This window comes from Oncorhynchus kisutch, linkage group LG5, assembly GCF_002021735.2.
Source record: "Oncorhynchus kisutch isolate 150728-3 linkage group LG5, Okis_V2, whole genome shotgun sequence".
In the NCBI taxonomy this organism is placed as follows: domain Eukaryota; kingdom Metazoa; phylum Chordata; class Actinopteri; order Salmoniformes; family Salmonidae; genus Oncorhynchus; species Oncorhynchus kisutch.
Genome location: NC_034178.2, coordinates 21,795,373 through 21,812,403, shown reverse-complemented (window position 1 = coordinate 21,812,403; position 17,031 = coordinate 21,795,373). Strand labels below are relative to the sequence as shown.

The 17,031-nt window shown below is 42.1% G+C and overlaps 1 protein-coding gene across 4 annotated transcripts in view; it reads right to left on the bottom strand.

Annotated features, from left to right (window-relative positions):
• LOC109890760 (receptor-type tyrosine-protein phosphatase T-like) overlaps window positions 1-17,031 on the bottom strand; it is a 484,190-nt gene that overhangs the window by 31,930 nt on the left and 435,229 nt on the right. For all 4 annotated transcript variants that reach the window (XM_031824663.1, XM_031824659.1, XM_031824662.1 and 1 more), the window contains 5 exons: window positions 15,121-15,197; window positions 14,128-14,164; window positions 11,557-11,654; window positions 10,926-11,042; window positions 3,623-3,777 (listed from right to left, as the gene is read on the bottom strand). In XM_031824663.1, the coding sequence (XP_031680523.1) occupies window positions 3,623-3,777; window positions 10,926-11,042; window positions 11,557-11,654; window positions 14,128-14,164; window positions 15,121-15,197 (484 nt within the window). The remainder of the gene's footprint in view (window positions 1-3,622; window positions 3,778-10,925; window positions 11,043-11,556; window positions 11,655-14,127; window positions 14,165-15,120; window positions 15,198-17,031) is intronic.

Sequence of the window (17,031 nt, the reverse complement as noted above, 5' to 3'; positions counted from 1 at the left end):
AGTTGAAGGCATTCAGTTGTACAACTGACTAGGTATCTCCCTTTCCCCTAAATGGGACACATGCAAAAAGTTTGAGTTTTTTGATGTCAATGCCTTTTCTGCCTATTGCCCTAGTGTAAACATTCCCAGGACACAAACTAGTTAAATGTTTTACATTTAGCAGATGCTCTTATCCAGAGCGACTTTCAGTAGTAAATGCAAAAAATGTCTTACTGGTCCCCCATGGGAAACAAACCCATAAACCTGGTTTTCCAAGAGCCATGTCTACCAACTGAGCTACGCAGGACCTAGCAAGATGGAGGATGTTTTTAAGGACTGCGTTTCACAAGTGGCTAGTTTGCATCAGCTACTTTCACATGGCATTATGGCTAACTGACGGTTTCATTTGTATTTGTATTTATTATGTTGCGACACCAGTGAATTTGTGAATTTGACAACTAATAAACAATACCTACCTAGCGGGTGGCCATCTACAGACAGGACTTTGCTATTTAGCTAGCTAGCTATTGAGCTTGCTAGCAAACTCAGATATACTTAAAAATGTGTTGCTGTGCAATGGATATGAAGCCGGTGAGAGCTCTCCCATTTCTGTTCTAGCTGTTATGATTACCTAGTAGGTCAGTGCTGACCACATATGCTTATTTGCTTGCTAGTAAAATAAACTTCCTGTTCCTACAGATGGTTAACTAGCTAGCTTCCTGTTGTTTATCTTATTCAATGCTCACTAAATACATTTGCATTGAAGTTAGCTAGTCACAGCAGTACCCACTGGGCAAAAACTGGTTCAGTAAATGTTGTTTCCACGTCATTTCAACCCAAAAAATATATGTGATGATGTTGAATCAACATGAAAAAAGTGATTGGATTTGCAAAAAGTCATCAATGTAAGGGAATTTAGTATTTTTTCCCAAAAAACGTTTAACCTAAATCCAATGAAAGGGTGACATTCGATTTTGATTTCACATAAAATTCACATTAGTTGACAACTTAACCAATTGTAAATCAAAACTAGACGTTGAACTGACCCAGTGGGTAGCTATCTATTTGTATAGCTAGCTATCTAGCAAAGCCAATAGATATCTTATCTATGTCTATGGTTATAGCGAATAGTCTTGCTATGGGGATTACAAGCGTCTTTAGATGAGACAGAATAAAGGCTTTTGTGAAGAGTAGTTTTAACACTAGTAGTATTTAAAACTAACCAGTGACAGGGTTGTCCACCATTTACAGTTTTGTATAATTTTACGAACACCTTGCAAAAACACCTATGCAAAACCCTAGCACCCCTCTCCATCTAGCCTTTTCCATTCTAGGTATGTAAATCCTGACTCAAACTAAGAGACTCCTGCAGCACTATACACAGAGTCTCTCTCTCTCTCAACACTAGCAACTTACTCACCCCAAGTGACGTTACAGACAGAGAAAACTAGCTATTCAATATGTTCATACTACTACCAGCTTACCCTTGCTACACTCCCACCCATTGGTTATTGTCATATCTAACCGCAGCAGAGACCACTGGAGGTGCCATGGTGATTCCCCCCCACTTGCCCTTCAGCACGTATATCATGGCCCTTAGCACAGCCTGTAAATTCTAATCTCCTCCCTCTCTTTCTTTCTCCATTATCTTCTGCTGTAGGAGCAGAGAAGATTAAGAGGCAGCATTCGATATGGTACTGTGACAGCTCATTTACATCCCTGGTGATATGGATGACGACAGACAGCGAAAGTGCTCAAAGAGACACAAGTCAGCCGGCCTCCACTCACACATGAGTTGTGCCACAAATGCACTCAACTGAATGGTTCTACAATGTCCCAAAGGATAAGACAGGGTAAGAGAGAGAGAGATGGCTTTTGTCTAGAAATGACTTTATTTATTTATGGTACTGACTGCCCAAACACACCTGGATCCACAGGTTTAACTGAATCCATCTTTGATTCCTGGAGGACTGCGTGTCTGCTGGTTTTGATTATTTCCTTTCAATTTGTGTCCAATTAAGACGTAGACAACCAGGTGAGAGGAGTTCCTAACTAAACAATGACTACTTAAAGCATTGTCAAAATTGGGGGGCAGGAAAGAAACTTGCCAGTGAGCATGGGTAGTACAGTATCTAGCTAAAGTAGAATACATTTGTGATTGACATTGGTTTTTGTCACCTCTGTAAAGGTAAGGAAAATGTTTAGCCTGTAGTAGAGTTAATTTATAACGAAAACATATGTTTGATTAGCTAGTAGATTATTAATGGCTTGTGAGCAAGTTAAAGCTAGTATTAGCTGGTTAGCTAACTGGATGTCTAAATTACTATAAGCTGAAAAATGCTAAGGTAGCTAGCTAGCATATGTTGCTAGCTACCAGACAGTAACGTTTTACAAGTTGCAGTCGTGTAATTTGTCCCTCCTTTTAGTATAGATGGGTTGTTATAACATTTATAAAATGTATTTGATGATTTATGTCCCATAATTACAATAAGGACATTGTGTTCCTTGCCTCATTCCAGGGCGACTGCCAGTTGTTCTCCCCTGCTGCTAAGTGCTGATAAGCCTTACGTTTCTCCAAGGTCGGGATATCAGAGATTATATGGTGGATGTCACTCTCCCGCGACAGGTGTGAACCCTCCTTTTTTCCCTAACAATCCTTGAAGGTTAATGTCATCAATCCAATGTATGAGAGTGCAAAGATCAGAAGGGGCAGGGAATAAAGTGGCAGTATAACATTTGCCATAGTCTCTTCCATTCTCGTCCTTGGATGTATGAGAGGTAGAAAGGTGCCCCGTGCTTCATGGGAGCACAGCACCGGACACTTGAGTTAATCCACTCTGAAAAAGTCTTAGTCACATCTGCTTTGTTTTGAGAGTCCCGAGCCAAAAGTGAAATTGCATTTTTGCCACTTAGCAGCCTCTCAATGTCACATCTCATTGTGTACATGCACTCCCTCCCTCCATCCCTCTCCCCCATTCCCCCTAGCCTCCCTCCACCTCTCCCCCTTTGTCTGTCTGAGCTACATGTAAATGCCTCGGTCTCAAGGGGTGGATGTTTGAGTGGGATGCGGAAGGGTGGAGGAGAGAGAGCAGAGAGAGAGGCCTTAGTCTCCCATCGCTCTCGCTCATTCACTAAAGATGAAAGTGACGGCTCCTAGCTACTGTGGTAGTTATTTCTGTGGGGATCTGGACAGTGCATGGGCCTGTGGGGTAGTAGGAGGTGGTAGTCAAAGAGAGTGTGCAGGTATTTGGGAGTTACCTGAATCAGAGAGTATAGTTCCATTAATCAGCCCCCATATTTTTTCTTGCCCTATAGTTTGGGAATGAACTCTGCTGTCTGATTCCACAGCAAGTTACTAAGCAGTCATGTAATGGAGGCTGTTCGAAACCCATTACTGTGACGGGGAAATACGTCTAAGACCTGAAGACTTGAGTTAGAACCTTGAGCTAATGCCAAGGCTTTTGTTCAGCAGGCTAATAGTCTTGTAGTGCACAGGCCGTTGACATACTGAATGAATATGTTCAGAGTCAACTTATCTGATGAAAAAGGAATACATAAATACATATACGAAAGCCATGAGTGATAAATATGTCATCCCAGTAGTCCTATGTTATTTGACCCACCCAGCATGGTCAGTATGTACCTGCAGTGGGCCACGATGGGGCCGGCATCGGGAGGATTGAGGAACTTGACCTGGCGGACGAAGCCTAGGAGGCCGGTGGCGTAGCAGGGCACACCGTGGTCAGGCCAGCTAGTGAAGTGGAATTGACGGATCTCCCGAATCTCATGGTGGCCCTTCTGAAAGAAAACAATATGGAGGCTCAAATAGAGACACACACAGTGGACTTCCTGAAAACATTGGTCCTATTTGGCTCAGTCGATTCCTATGAAAAATGTATGTATGCATGACCGTATGTCGCTTTGGATAGCGTCTGCTAAATGGCATATATTATTTTATAAACTGTGGGCTGACAACAAAATGGAGGCTCAAATATAGGCATTAAACCAAATTGTATTCATCACATGCTTTGTAAACAACACTTGTGGCCTAAGAGTGAAATGCTTCCCAATATCGTAGCCTTCCACAAGCTTCCCACAATAAGTTGGGTGAATGTTGGCCCATTCCTCCTGACAGAGCTGGTGTAACCGAGTCAGTTTTTTAGGTATCCTTGCTCACACATGCTTTTTCAGTTCTGCCCAAAAATTGTCTATAGGATTGAGGTCAGGGCTTTGTGATGGCCACTCCAATACCTTGACTTTGTTGTCCTTAAGCCATTTTTCCACAACTTTGGAAGTATGCTTGGGGTCATTGTCCATTTGGAAGACCCATTTGCTTTAACTTCCTGTCTTGAGATGTTGCTTCAATATACCCACATCATTTTCCTGCCTCATGATGCCATCTATTTTGTGAAGTGTACCAGTCCCTCGTGCAGCAAAGCACACCCACAACATGATGCTGCCATCCCCGTGCTTCACTGTTGCGAAGGTGTTCTAAGGCTTGCAAGCCTCCCCCTTTTTCCTCCAAACATGACGGTGCCGATTATGGCCAAACAGTTCTATTTTTGTTTCATCAGACCAAAGTATGATATTTGTCCCCATGTGCAGTTGCAAACCGTAGTCTGGCTTTTTTGTAGCAGTTTTGTAGCTGTGGCTTCTTCCTTGCTAAGCGGCATTTCAGGTTATATCGATATAGGACTCATTTTACTGTGGATATAGATACTTTTGCACCGGTTTCCTCCAGCATCTTCACAAGGTTCTTTGCTGTTGTTCTGGGATTGATTTGCACTTTTCGCACCAAAGTACGATCATCTTCAGGAGAAAGAACGCGTCTCCTTCCTGAGCGTTATGACGGCTACGTGGTCCCATGGTGTTTATACTTGCGTACTATTGTTTGTACAAATGAATAAGGTACCTTCAGACGTTTTGAAATTGCTCCCAAGTATGAACCAGACTTGGAGGTCTACAATTATTTTCTGAGGTCTTGGCTGATTTCTTTTGATTTTCCCATGATGTCAAGCAAAGAGGCACTGAGTTTGAAGGTTGGCCTTGAAATACATCCACAGATACTTCTCCAATTGACTCACATTATGTCAATTAGCCTATCAGAAGCTTCTAAAGCCATGACATAATTTTCTGGAATTTTCCACGCTGTTTAAAGGCAAAATCAACTTAGTGCATGTAAACTTCTGACCGACGAATTGTGATACAGATAATTATATATGAAATAATCTGTCTCTAAACAATTGTTGGAAAAATGACTTATGTTATGCCCAAAGTAGATAGTTTGTTAACAAGACATTTGTGGGATGGTTGAAAAATGAGTTTTAATGACTCCAACCTAAGTGTATGTAAACTTCCGACTTCAGTTGTTTGTTCAGATTGGCCAAATGGCGTGGGAGAGCTTTGTCTGCCTCTCTATGTGTGGAGTAAAGGTGATGTAGAGCTTTTCACCTCTAGTTGCACAGGTGACCGAAATGATAGAAATTAGGTAAGATGAATTTCAGTTTACCTGCATTGAAATCACTGGCCACTAGGAGTGCCACCTTTAGATGATTATTTTCTTGTTTGCTTATGGCTCTATACACCTCATTGAGTGTGGTCTTAGTGCCAGCGTAGGTTGGGGTGGTAAACAGCTACGTAAAATATGAGTATGATATGATGAAAATATGATAACTCTCTTGGTAAATAGCATGGTCCACAGCTTATCATGAGGTATTCTTACAGGTGAGCAGAACCTCGAGACTTCCTTAATATTAGAGATAGCAACAAAGAGACCCACACCACTCCCCTTGAGCTTGCCCGATGCTGCCGTTACTTTCCTGCTGACTTATAGGAAAAACAGCTATAATATTATCAATGTCCTTGTTCAGCCAAGTTTCCGAGAAAAACAGGATATTACAGTTCTTCAGGTCCCGTTGATAGGATAGTCTCGAACGGAGCTCGTCCAGTTTGTTCTCCAATGATTCACCAATTGAATACAATGTACAGGTGGATTATTTACTCTCATCTGTACTTTCATCAGTGTACCCGCACGTTGGCCTCTATATTGTTGTCTCTTTATTTACCGATTGTCAGGGATTAGGGCCTGGTCTGAGGTGAGCAGTATGTTCTGTGCCGTTGACTCTTTGAAGTAGAAATCTTTATCCAAATTGAGGTTGGTGGTTGCTGTTCTGATGTCCAGAAGCTATTTTCGGTCATAGGAAACAATGTTGGAAACATTATGTCCAAAATAAGTTAAGATCTGCACAAAAAAAAACACAAAATAACAGAATTGGTCAGTAGCCCGTAAAACAACTTATACATTCCAGCGCCATGTAGGTTTACAGTGAACATCCTCGAAACTGTAGGGCAAACGGGCTCCCATTCCGGCTCAACAACTGAATAAAAATAGCTACTGATCGGTTTCTTTAAAAAAAGTACATTATGACAACTTTTGTGTATGGGTAACTACTGAGGGAACAAAACAAAGGGGATTTGATAGCTGGGAGACCATTGATTTCCTTTCCTCTTATGTTCAAATTACATTATGAAATCAATATGAGTAGATAACGAGTAAAGATCTAAGATGTGACACAACAAAGCCACAATGTGTAGTAAATCAAAGATTGTGAGGAAGGTAGGAAGGGCCTAGATCGTGTTTGCCATGGCAACATGAACTCAGCAGAGTAGAAGGTGAGTGGTTCTCACTCTGCTAGGCACGTGGCATGATACCAAAATGTAGGGTTACTTGTATAAACTCGGTAAAATGATAATATGAGTGAGATATTTCACTTTATGGGGATTTGCTCTAGTGGATTTTCTAACTGCAGTACCAATCACAGCTACTCTTGGAGACAGACAGGTTGAGCGGCGAATGAGGTGAGCCCCTCTCCTCTTCATAACACACCACTCGTCCAACCTCCTGTCATTTTTATGCATGCCTCTCTTCCTTGAGCTCTTGAGAGCAGGGAAAAGCAGGGAGAGATCTCACTCATATTATCATAGATCATAGTTCTACACGACATGGTCAAAATTATGTGGACACCCCTTCAAATGAGTGGATTCAGCTATTTCAGCCACACCCGTTGCCGACAGATGTATAAAATTGAGCACACAGCCATGCAATCTCCATAGACAAGCATTGGCAGTAGAATGGCCCATACTAAAGAGCACAGTGACTTTCAACATGACAACATCATAGAATGCCACCTTCCAACAAGTCAAGATCAAATTTCTGCCCTACTAGAGCTGCTCTGTTATTGAGAAGTGGAAACATCTAGGAGCAACAACGGCTCAGCCGCGAAGGGCTAGGCCACACAAGCTCACAGAACGGTATCGCCAAGCGAGTTCAAATCGTCTGTCCTGGGTTGCAACACTCCCTACATCCAAACTGCCTCTGGAAGCAATGTCAGCAAAATAACTGTTTGTCGGGAGCATCATGAAATGGGTTTCCATGGCCGAGCAGCCACACACAAGCCTAACATCACCATGTGCAATGCCAAGCATCAGCTGGAGTGGTGTAAAGCTCGCCTCCATTGGAGCAGTAGAAATGCATTCTATAATGAATCACGCTTCACCATCTGGCAGTCCGATGGACAAATCTGGGTTTGGCGGTTGCCAGTAGAACACTATCTGCCTGAATGCATAGTGCCAAGTACAACATTTGGTGGAGGAGGAATAATGGTCTGGGGATGTTTTTCATGGTTCGGACTCGGCCCCTTAGTTCTATTGAAGGGAAATCTTAACGCTACAGCATACATTGACATTCTAGACGATTCCGTTCTTCCAACTTTGTGGCAACAGTTTGGGGAAGGACCTTTCCTGTTTCAGCATGACAATGCCCCTGTGCACAAAGCGAGGTCTTGGCTGAATTTGACTGGCCTGCACAGAGACTGCGAGATGAGTGGTGATATTTTTGGGACTAGTTTGGCTTCAGAGAACATGTCTGCATTATGAGGGAAGTGTACATCCCCGTACAGTGAGATATCGAACCTATTTCTTTGAAATACACAACATGACCAAAAGTATGTGGACACCTGTTAATCGAACATCTCATTTCGAAATCATGTGCATTATTATGGAGTTTGTCCTCCCTTTGCTTCTATAACAGCCTCCACTCTTCTAGTAAGCCTTTCCACTAGCTATTGGAACATTGCTGTGGGGACTTGCTTCCATTCAGCAACAAGAGCATAACATGCTGACCAAACCGGACGCGTGCGCCATTGTGCATGCCTACCTCCGCGTGCACCTTTTTACCTGAAATGCACAAGGTCCACTACTCCGACAATTAATCCACAGATAAAACGGTAAACCAAATTTAGTTTCTCATCATCTCCCCTTCCTTCGGGCTTCTTTTTATTCTTTGGACTTTATATGACGGTTGGCAACCAACTTTACTGTGCATTACTACAACCGACTGGAGTGAGGACCTCAGTTAATCTTTCAATCACCCACGTGGGTATATGCTCCTAAAAACCAATGAGGCGATGGCACGTAGGTATATGCTCCTATAAACCAATGATGAGATGGGAGAGGTCGGACTTGCAGCGCGTTGAACATTACAAATAGAACCAATTTCAATTTAAGCGCCTGGCCACGCAGACACTCGTTGATGCGCACGAGCAGTGTGGGTGCAATGATCGAATAACATGTATGTGTACATTTATTTCACATGCGACGCGAGCGGTGTGGTCAGTATGTAAGTGAGGTTGTGCACTGATGTTGGGTGATTAGGCATGGCTCGCAGTCAGTGTTCCAATTCATCCCAAAGGTGTTCGAATGGGGTCAGGGCTCTATGCGGAAAGGTGAAGTTCTTCCACACCGATCTCGACAAACCATTTCTGTTTGGACCTCGCTTTGTGCATGGGGGCATTATCAAGCTGAAACCGGAAAGGGCCTCCCACAAACTGTTGACACAAAGTTGAAGTCACAGAATCGTTTAGAATGCTGTAGCGTTAAGATTAGTTTACTGACAAGGCTACTCCAGTTGTCATAGAAACGACAGGTATGTGTGCAGTGTTGTAGGCAAATTGGTGGTGGCGCTTGTGCTTCCTATCACTTAGAAGTTATGTACAAGCTAAAGTGACAACAATGCCTGCCATGGATGCTTCCCAGTTGCTTTGAATGTTCAAAATCATAGGGTAAGAACACCTAAAGCCTCAAAGGATAACATGGTCCAGCTTTCAGAAAGAGTCCTTTAACAACAGGTCATTTTTGGCTAGCCACAGCAGTCAATTAGCTAGCTAGGTAGCTGTTTAGCTTTCTAGCACATTCACATTTGTTTGTAAACAATTAACAAGCTATTAGTTAGCTACCACATGTTCTTGTCAAACTGTCGACAGAGTAGCTAGCAGGCAACAAGATATGCTGAATAACAGTCTAAAACCACTTGAGGGCAAATTCATCAGATTTGACCATTCATAAACAAGTCACATGGCCAGGAACCAGATTTGAAGGTGGTTTGAAATGTGGTTTGAAATAACTGATTCCATGTGATTTTTGGCTGTTTGACTGCAGGAAATAAACAGATTAGAATCAGACAGGCAAAGAAATAGGATTTGAGTCACTTCAAACTTCCAATGTGAACAAGGCTTTAGAAAATCTGCTAGAGTGAATTCACATAAAGTGAGATATCGAAACAATATATTTGAAATAGAACCCACCAATAAGGATATCAGCCAAGGCAGAAGCACATAATGGGTGTGGATGTGCAGAAACTGGAAAGTGGCCATTTAGAGTATAGTATAACACTGGGCTACAGTAGTAATAATGATCACAGGCTTCACACCTCCACTCCTGTTTAACTCCCATTTAACTGTACTGTATATAAGAATATGTATATATGAATAGTGTGTAAATAGTATTTTTGTTATCTCTTAATGTCTTTCCTATATATAACTCTTATTAATTGTAATTTTTTATTTGAAATGTTAAGTTGTTCTAGTCTTTTACTGTTCTGTACTTTGTCATGTATTTCTATGTTTTATATGGACCCCAGGAAGAGTTGCTGCTACATGTACAGTAGCTAATGAGGCTCCTAATATACTAATGTGCTTAATTTCTAATGCTAAGTGCTTAATTGCCATTTGGGTTGGTTAACTGTTTAATCCCTTCATGCCAGCGTTGATATGCCGGCAAAGCCCACATAATACTTCAACACTGCAGTTAAAATATCTCGCCTGTTTGGAGTATATGGACACTTGGGTCGACAGGTGCAGTATTGAATGTGGTAACAGTGTAAATCGGGGGTAAACTATGTCTACGTTTGCCAATCCAGTGGGCTCTGTTCTATTTTATTTCCAACAGATTGAAGTATGTGTGTGTGTATGGGCTTTAGAATCTATCTGTGTGGTGCAGTAAAATAATCCCTTTGGATTCGTCATTAATAATGCTTTTCATAATTTCAGAGCTCATTATTTGACACAATTAAAATGATTTAATACGTTATATTTGAAAGCATCCGCAGCGTGAACCCATCACTGTGCACTGCTTTTTAAGGCCCGGGAATTAAGGTTGTGGTGTGATAGTGGAGTTCTGTAATGACAAAGTCCTGTTTCCCGTTCAAATGGAGAGTGTGAGAAGGTTAAAAGGAACTTTTGCTTTCTTGTAAAACTCATGGATTAATTGCATGCAAAATTCGTTGACTACAAGCTGTTGTGTTGTCTGCTTAAGCGGCTTTTACAGAGCCACAAAAGATGAATTTCAAGACTATCAAAGCTTGTTTCTCTGATGTTTGCCTTTAAAAGAGAGCTAACAGAACAATGGTGTCGAATTCTGAATCCTGCATACCAATTATATTGTGCTTCTTTCAATGCAAATCCTTACTGATTACTAGTGTTCAATTACACTCTCATTTCCCAGTTGAACAACATAGCTTCACCTTGCAGTCAACCACAAATGTAAATCCGTTTGGTTGGAATGAATGAAAACAAAACAAGAGAGCATGGTTATTGACTTAGTCGGTTTACCTTCTGGACTGTGAAGGTGCGAATGACGTACTCGGCCAGTGGCTCTGTCTCGATCAGTGTCACCTTGATATCTCCGTACACATCAGTCTCGTCAGGCCAGTACCTCACGCACTTCACCTGGGAAGAGAAACATACATGGTCAAATCCTTGTCTCTTAAAGAGGATGTTTGGGACTTTTGCTTCTGGAGTGCAAAAGTCAGACAAAAGTGCTCCTGAAATGGACAGAACAAATATTACACAGGACCAATAATTTCATTCTATTTCTGTGGTTGATAGTATATTCATAATATACAAAGATGCCTAATTGAATGGCATTAAAAACAAAACAAGTAATTTGTTGTTGATTTATTGTGAACATGATATTTGTTGTGAACTATGTGTTGTTGTGAACAGTAATGGTATGAGGTGTAGGGAAGGGGAATATGAGCTATGATTGACACACCCTAACCTATTAAACAAGTGGATTTTCACCAAGTGTTTTTCAAGCAGTGGGGAAAGAAACAGCACGGAAATCCATTCAGCATAAGAACGTTGATGGTTCTGCAATAACGTCACAAGTTCTTAGCCACTTGGCAGTGTCCCCAGAGTAGTACTCCTCTAACACCTTTCAAATCCGCTTTGATGAACTCACCCTGCCCACTTCCACCAGGTTCGTAACCATGACGATACTGCCAGAATTCTCTTGCCAGATCATCCTCCAGAAATCTCTCACAGTCTCTTGCATGGGGCCTGGAAGCAGTGGTGTAAAGTACTTAAGTAAAAATACTTTAAAGTACTACTTAAGTCCTTTTTGGGGTATCTGTACTTTACTATTTATGTTTTTGACAACTTTTACTTTTACTTCACTCCTAATGAAAATAATGTACACTGCTCAAAAAAATTAAGGGAACACTAAAATAACACATCCTAGATCTGAATGAATGAAATATTCTTATTAAATACTTTTTTCTTCACATAGTTGAATGTGCTGACAACAAAATCACACCAAAATTATCAATGGAAATCAAATCTATCAACCCATGGAGGTCTGGATTTGGATTTGAATTATTTGAATTTAAGTGGAAAACCACACTACAGGCTGATCCAACTTTGATGTAATGTCCTTAAAACAAGTCCAAATGAGGCTCAGTAGTGTGTGTGACCTCCACGTGCCTACAACGCCTGGGCATGCTCCTGATGAGTCTGTGGTGGATGGAGCGAGACATGATGTCCCAGATGTGCTCAATTGGATTCAGGTCGGGGGAACGGGCGGGCCAGTCCATAGCATCAATGCCTTCCTTTTGCAGGAACTGCTGACACACTCCAGCCACATGAGGACTAGCATTGTCTTGCAATTAGGAGGAACCCAGGGCCAACCGCACCAGCATATGGTCTCACAGGGGGTCTGAGGATCTCATCTTGGTACCTAATGGCAGTCAGGCTACCTCTGGCGAGCACATGGAGGGCTGTGCAGCCCCCCAAAGAAATGCCACCCCACACCATGACTGACCCACCGCCAAACCAGTCATGCTGGAGGATGTTGCAGGCAGCAGAACGTTCTCCACAGTGTCTCTAGACTCTGTCACGTCTGTCACATGTGATCAGTGTGAACCTGCTTTCATCTGTGAAGAGCACAAGATCTTGGTGTTCTCTGGCAAATGCCAAACGTCCTGCACGGTGTTGGGCTGTAAGCGCAACCCCCACCTGTGGACGTCGGGCCCTCATACCACCCTCATGGAGTCTGTTTCTGACCGTTTGAGCAGACACATGCACATTTGTGGCCTGCTGGAGGTCATTTTGCAGGGCTCTGGCAGTGCTCCTTCTGCTCCTCCTTGCACAAAGGTGGAGGTAGCGGTCCTGCTGCCTACGGCCTCCTCCACGTCTCCTGATGTACTGGCCTGTCTCCTGGTAGCGCCTCTGGACACTGCGCTGACAGACACAGCAAACCTTCTTGCCACAGCTCACATTGGATGTGCCATCCTGGATGAGCTGCACTACCTGAGCCACTTGTGTGGGTTGTAGACTCCGTCTGATGCTACCACTAGAGTGAAAGCACCGCCAGCATTCAAAAGTGACCAAAACATCAGCCAGGAAGCATAGGAACTGAGAAGTGGTCTGTGGTCACCACCTGCAGAACCACTCCTTTATTGGGGGTGTCTTGCTAATTGCCTTCAATTTCCACCTGTTCCATTTGCACAATAGCATGTGAAATGTATTGTCAATCAGTGTTACAGTTTGATTTCACAGAAGTGTGATTGACTTGGAGTTACATTGCGTTGTTTAACTGTTTCCTTTATTTTTTTGAGCAGTGTACTTTTTACTCCATACATTTTACCAGACACCCAAAAGTACTCATTACATGTTGAATGCCTAGCAGGACAGGAAAATGATAAAATTCATGCACTTATCAAGAGAACATGTGGTCATCCCAACTTCCTCTGATCTGGCAGACTCACTAAACACAAATGCATCTTTTGTAAATAAGTGTTGGCGTGTGCCCCTGGCTATCCGTAAATAAAATAATACAAAATAAAATGGTGCTGTCTGCTTTGCTTAATATAAGGAATTTAAAATTATTTATACTTTTACTTTTGAGGCTTAAGTATATTTACAACAAATATTTTGACTTTTACTCAAGCAGTGGGTGTCTTTCACTTTTACTTGAGTAATTTCCTATTAAGGTATATATACTTTTACTCAAGTATGACAATTGGGTACTTTTGTAACCACTGCCTGGAAGGAGAAAAGAAAGCAAGGATATTATCAAGAAGTATTGGACAGAGATGATCATAACAGGAACCAGGAAGTACACATAGGAGCCAAGTGTTTGAATTGTGTCATTGTGGCTGCATTCAAAATGGTACCCTATGCCTGAGAATGGCACCTTCTATCCCCATAAAGTGCACTACCATCGACTAGAGCTTTCCATTGGCTTCACAATACAGTTATACTTTCTGAAGAATCTTGACATCACCGTCTCATCCTTCATTATCTGATCCCAGGAGAAGAGCAACTTATCCACTGCACAACCATGCCCACGATCCATTTAAGATAAGCCCCGATTTGTTATGGAACTAAAGGAATGGTGTCTTAAATTTGTTATTGGCTTTAACTGTGTTTTTCTTTTTATAGGGCAACCAAGTAATTACCTCCCCTACGTCTGGGAACACTTTTCCAGCTGTCTACTGTCTTTACAGACCTCCCCTCCATCCAATGTAATTACCTTGTGTGGCGATGTAATGTCTTGGTCTATGATACCCCTGTGAGAAAGAGAAGAGAAAAAAGAAAACCCTAAGGTGTACTGTAACAGCGCAAGGTCCTTTTCAAATAAGATCAAATCCGAGCCTCTTCATTTTCCTATCCCTCAAAATAATAGCCAATTCTGTCATATTGTTCCATCGAGACAAATTGCCTTGTTCAAATGAATATATCAATTTCATATCATTAATATGACATTGTCATTTAACCATATCAAGTGGGAACGTGCGTTAAAAAAAACAGATTTTCATATTCATTCATACTATTGCAACCACTGTTAGATAAATTAACAATCAACACACTCGAGGCTCCTAGGGCTAGAGCCAGGCATAACAGTCAATTTTACCAGCGGATCCTGGCACAATCGACCGTCATTGTTTTATTAGAGGAAATGGGGCTTGATGACATGATTATAGATACAGCTGTAATGCCGACTTATACTGATGACGTTTCTCGAAGTGCAGGGCATTCATAGCCGCCTAAGCATAATAGAGACAATCATATGGACATTGTCATTATCGTCATTGCAGGATGCTTTCATCCAAAGAACAGCAAATACATGCTCAGAAGCGTTGTGTTTGCAGCAGATAATATGTCAACTAAGGCACTGCATCTCAGTGCTAGAGGCGTCACTACAGACCCTGGTTCAATTCCAGACTGCATCACAACCGCCTGCGTTTGAGAGTCCCATAGGGTGGCGCACAATTGGCCCAGCGTTGTCCGGGTTAGGTTTTAGCCGTCATTGTAAATAAGAATTTGTTCTTAACTGAATGGCTTACTTAAATAAAGGCTAAATAAAAAATGAAATAGAGGCACATAGCAGCATGATCTACTACAGTACCCATTATGCTCTGTGCAATGTTTGATTGTATCTTAGTAAAGATCTGGAGTGAAAATAAGTCATTATGATAAAAAGTAGCAGTCCATTCCCTTCACGTCTTCGCTGCCTCATACTTACGTCTATGTAGTTGGCATTCATGTAGTCCGAGTGGGGGTCTCCATCTAGCAGTTGCAGTCTGACACGAGTGTGGTCATCTGTGGGGTCAAATATTCACAAAGAGCAAGCCTAAAGTTACATTTACCCATTTAAGGTTCACACAACAACACCTGAACACCATGTCTGAGGACTACGCCTGTGCTCCAAATGGCACCCTATACCTTACTTCCTTACATAGCCCTGGTCAAAAGTAGTGCACTAAATAGTGAAAAGGATGCCATTTAGTACACAAGTGCTGCTACCACAGATTATATGCAAAGCACACCCTTGGGAGAGAGACTGATTTGTAGTATTCTAATGGCAAAATACCCATTTGTAGGCACTGTATAAGCATCAGTCACTCTGTGTAGTATATTAAACCCATGGTACCGATTACAGAGACATGTTTCTTCCTCTTTGTCAGCGAAACGATTTCCATCTCGAAACTGACAAAAGCGCCACTAGGTCTTTACACAGAGAACATGACTAATCTCACTGCATGATTGAATTAGTTACTTCAACCGCAAAATCTACCTATCTCTCCACAAACACATGACCCATTACTGTAATTTTGACATGTTAAATCTTCTGTGTGAGTCCACAGGGCTTCCTCTTGGCAATGAAGTGAGTGATGGCAGTGGTGATGGCAGTGGTGGCGGTGTCTGTTAGAGGAGGAGGAAAGGACCTGATGATGATGATGGGAGGATGGGTAACACACTGCTTTTGTCTCACTTTGATGTGTGTGAAGTGCAAATGTGCTGGCACCGCAGTATGTCTCATGACTGATTTGGTTGAAAGTCCCAGCAGCCAGCAAGGCATATATTGACGAGGATAGATTCATATCTGCACTTATCATAGATATAGGCCCATAATCCGGGGTTATTTTCTTTCTGATCTCTCTTTACTGGGCAACGATGGTTAAAAACCAACATACTGTTGGTCGGCCGAGCGACTCTCCTCTTTCCCCTTTCTACCTCTCTTCTCACATAAGCCAGGAGACCATCTGCATGCACCCTGCCACAGATGCATGGCATGCAGAGAGACAGAGGTAACTAAACAAGACTGTGTCAGCTGTCACAACAAAAGCCTGCCTAAGGGGTGCCTCTCCTCAATCCGTGCCCAGAGTGGTGCGTATAATTGGGCAAGGACTGGATGCTCTGGTGTGGATGCTGGCTGGGGATGGACAGGGCAACACTTTAGTCCATCTGTAGTAAGGTTGAATCCCGGAAACGGGTTACCGAGATTTACCCCCCAAACACACTCACTTTTCCAGGGATAAATAACTGTGAGAAACCGGTAAATTATGATACATTATTTATATCAACAGTATGACATGAAATCATACTGGAACTGTTAAATGATATGTGATAACGAAATCTGGCTTCTCTATGGCCTTCTCTCTGCTATCTGTATGATCAATCATGAACGCTCAGGGTAGGGATCGCAGTTCACAACGCATCGCATAATAGTGTCACGTTCTGACCTTTATTTCCTTTGTTTTGTATTTATTTAGTATGGTCAGGGCGTGAGTTGGGTGGGCAGTCTGTTTGTTTTTCTATATTTTGGGGTATTTCTATGTTTCGGCCTAGTATGGTTCTCAATCAGAGGCAGGTGTCATTAGTTGTCTCTGATTGATAATCATACTTAGGTAGCCTGGGTTTCACTGTGTGTTTGTGGGTGATTGTTCCTGTCTCTGTGTTTTGCACCAGACAGGGCTGTTTTTGGTTTTCCACATTTATTGTTTTGTAGTGTTCGTGTTTATCTTTGTTTATTAAACATTAATCAATATAATCACGCTGCATTTTGGTCCGCCTCTACTTCACCTAAAGAATACCGTTACAAATAGTAACTTTTTTTCTTGTGACTGGTAGGCCTACATTTTCATCAGCATAA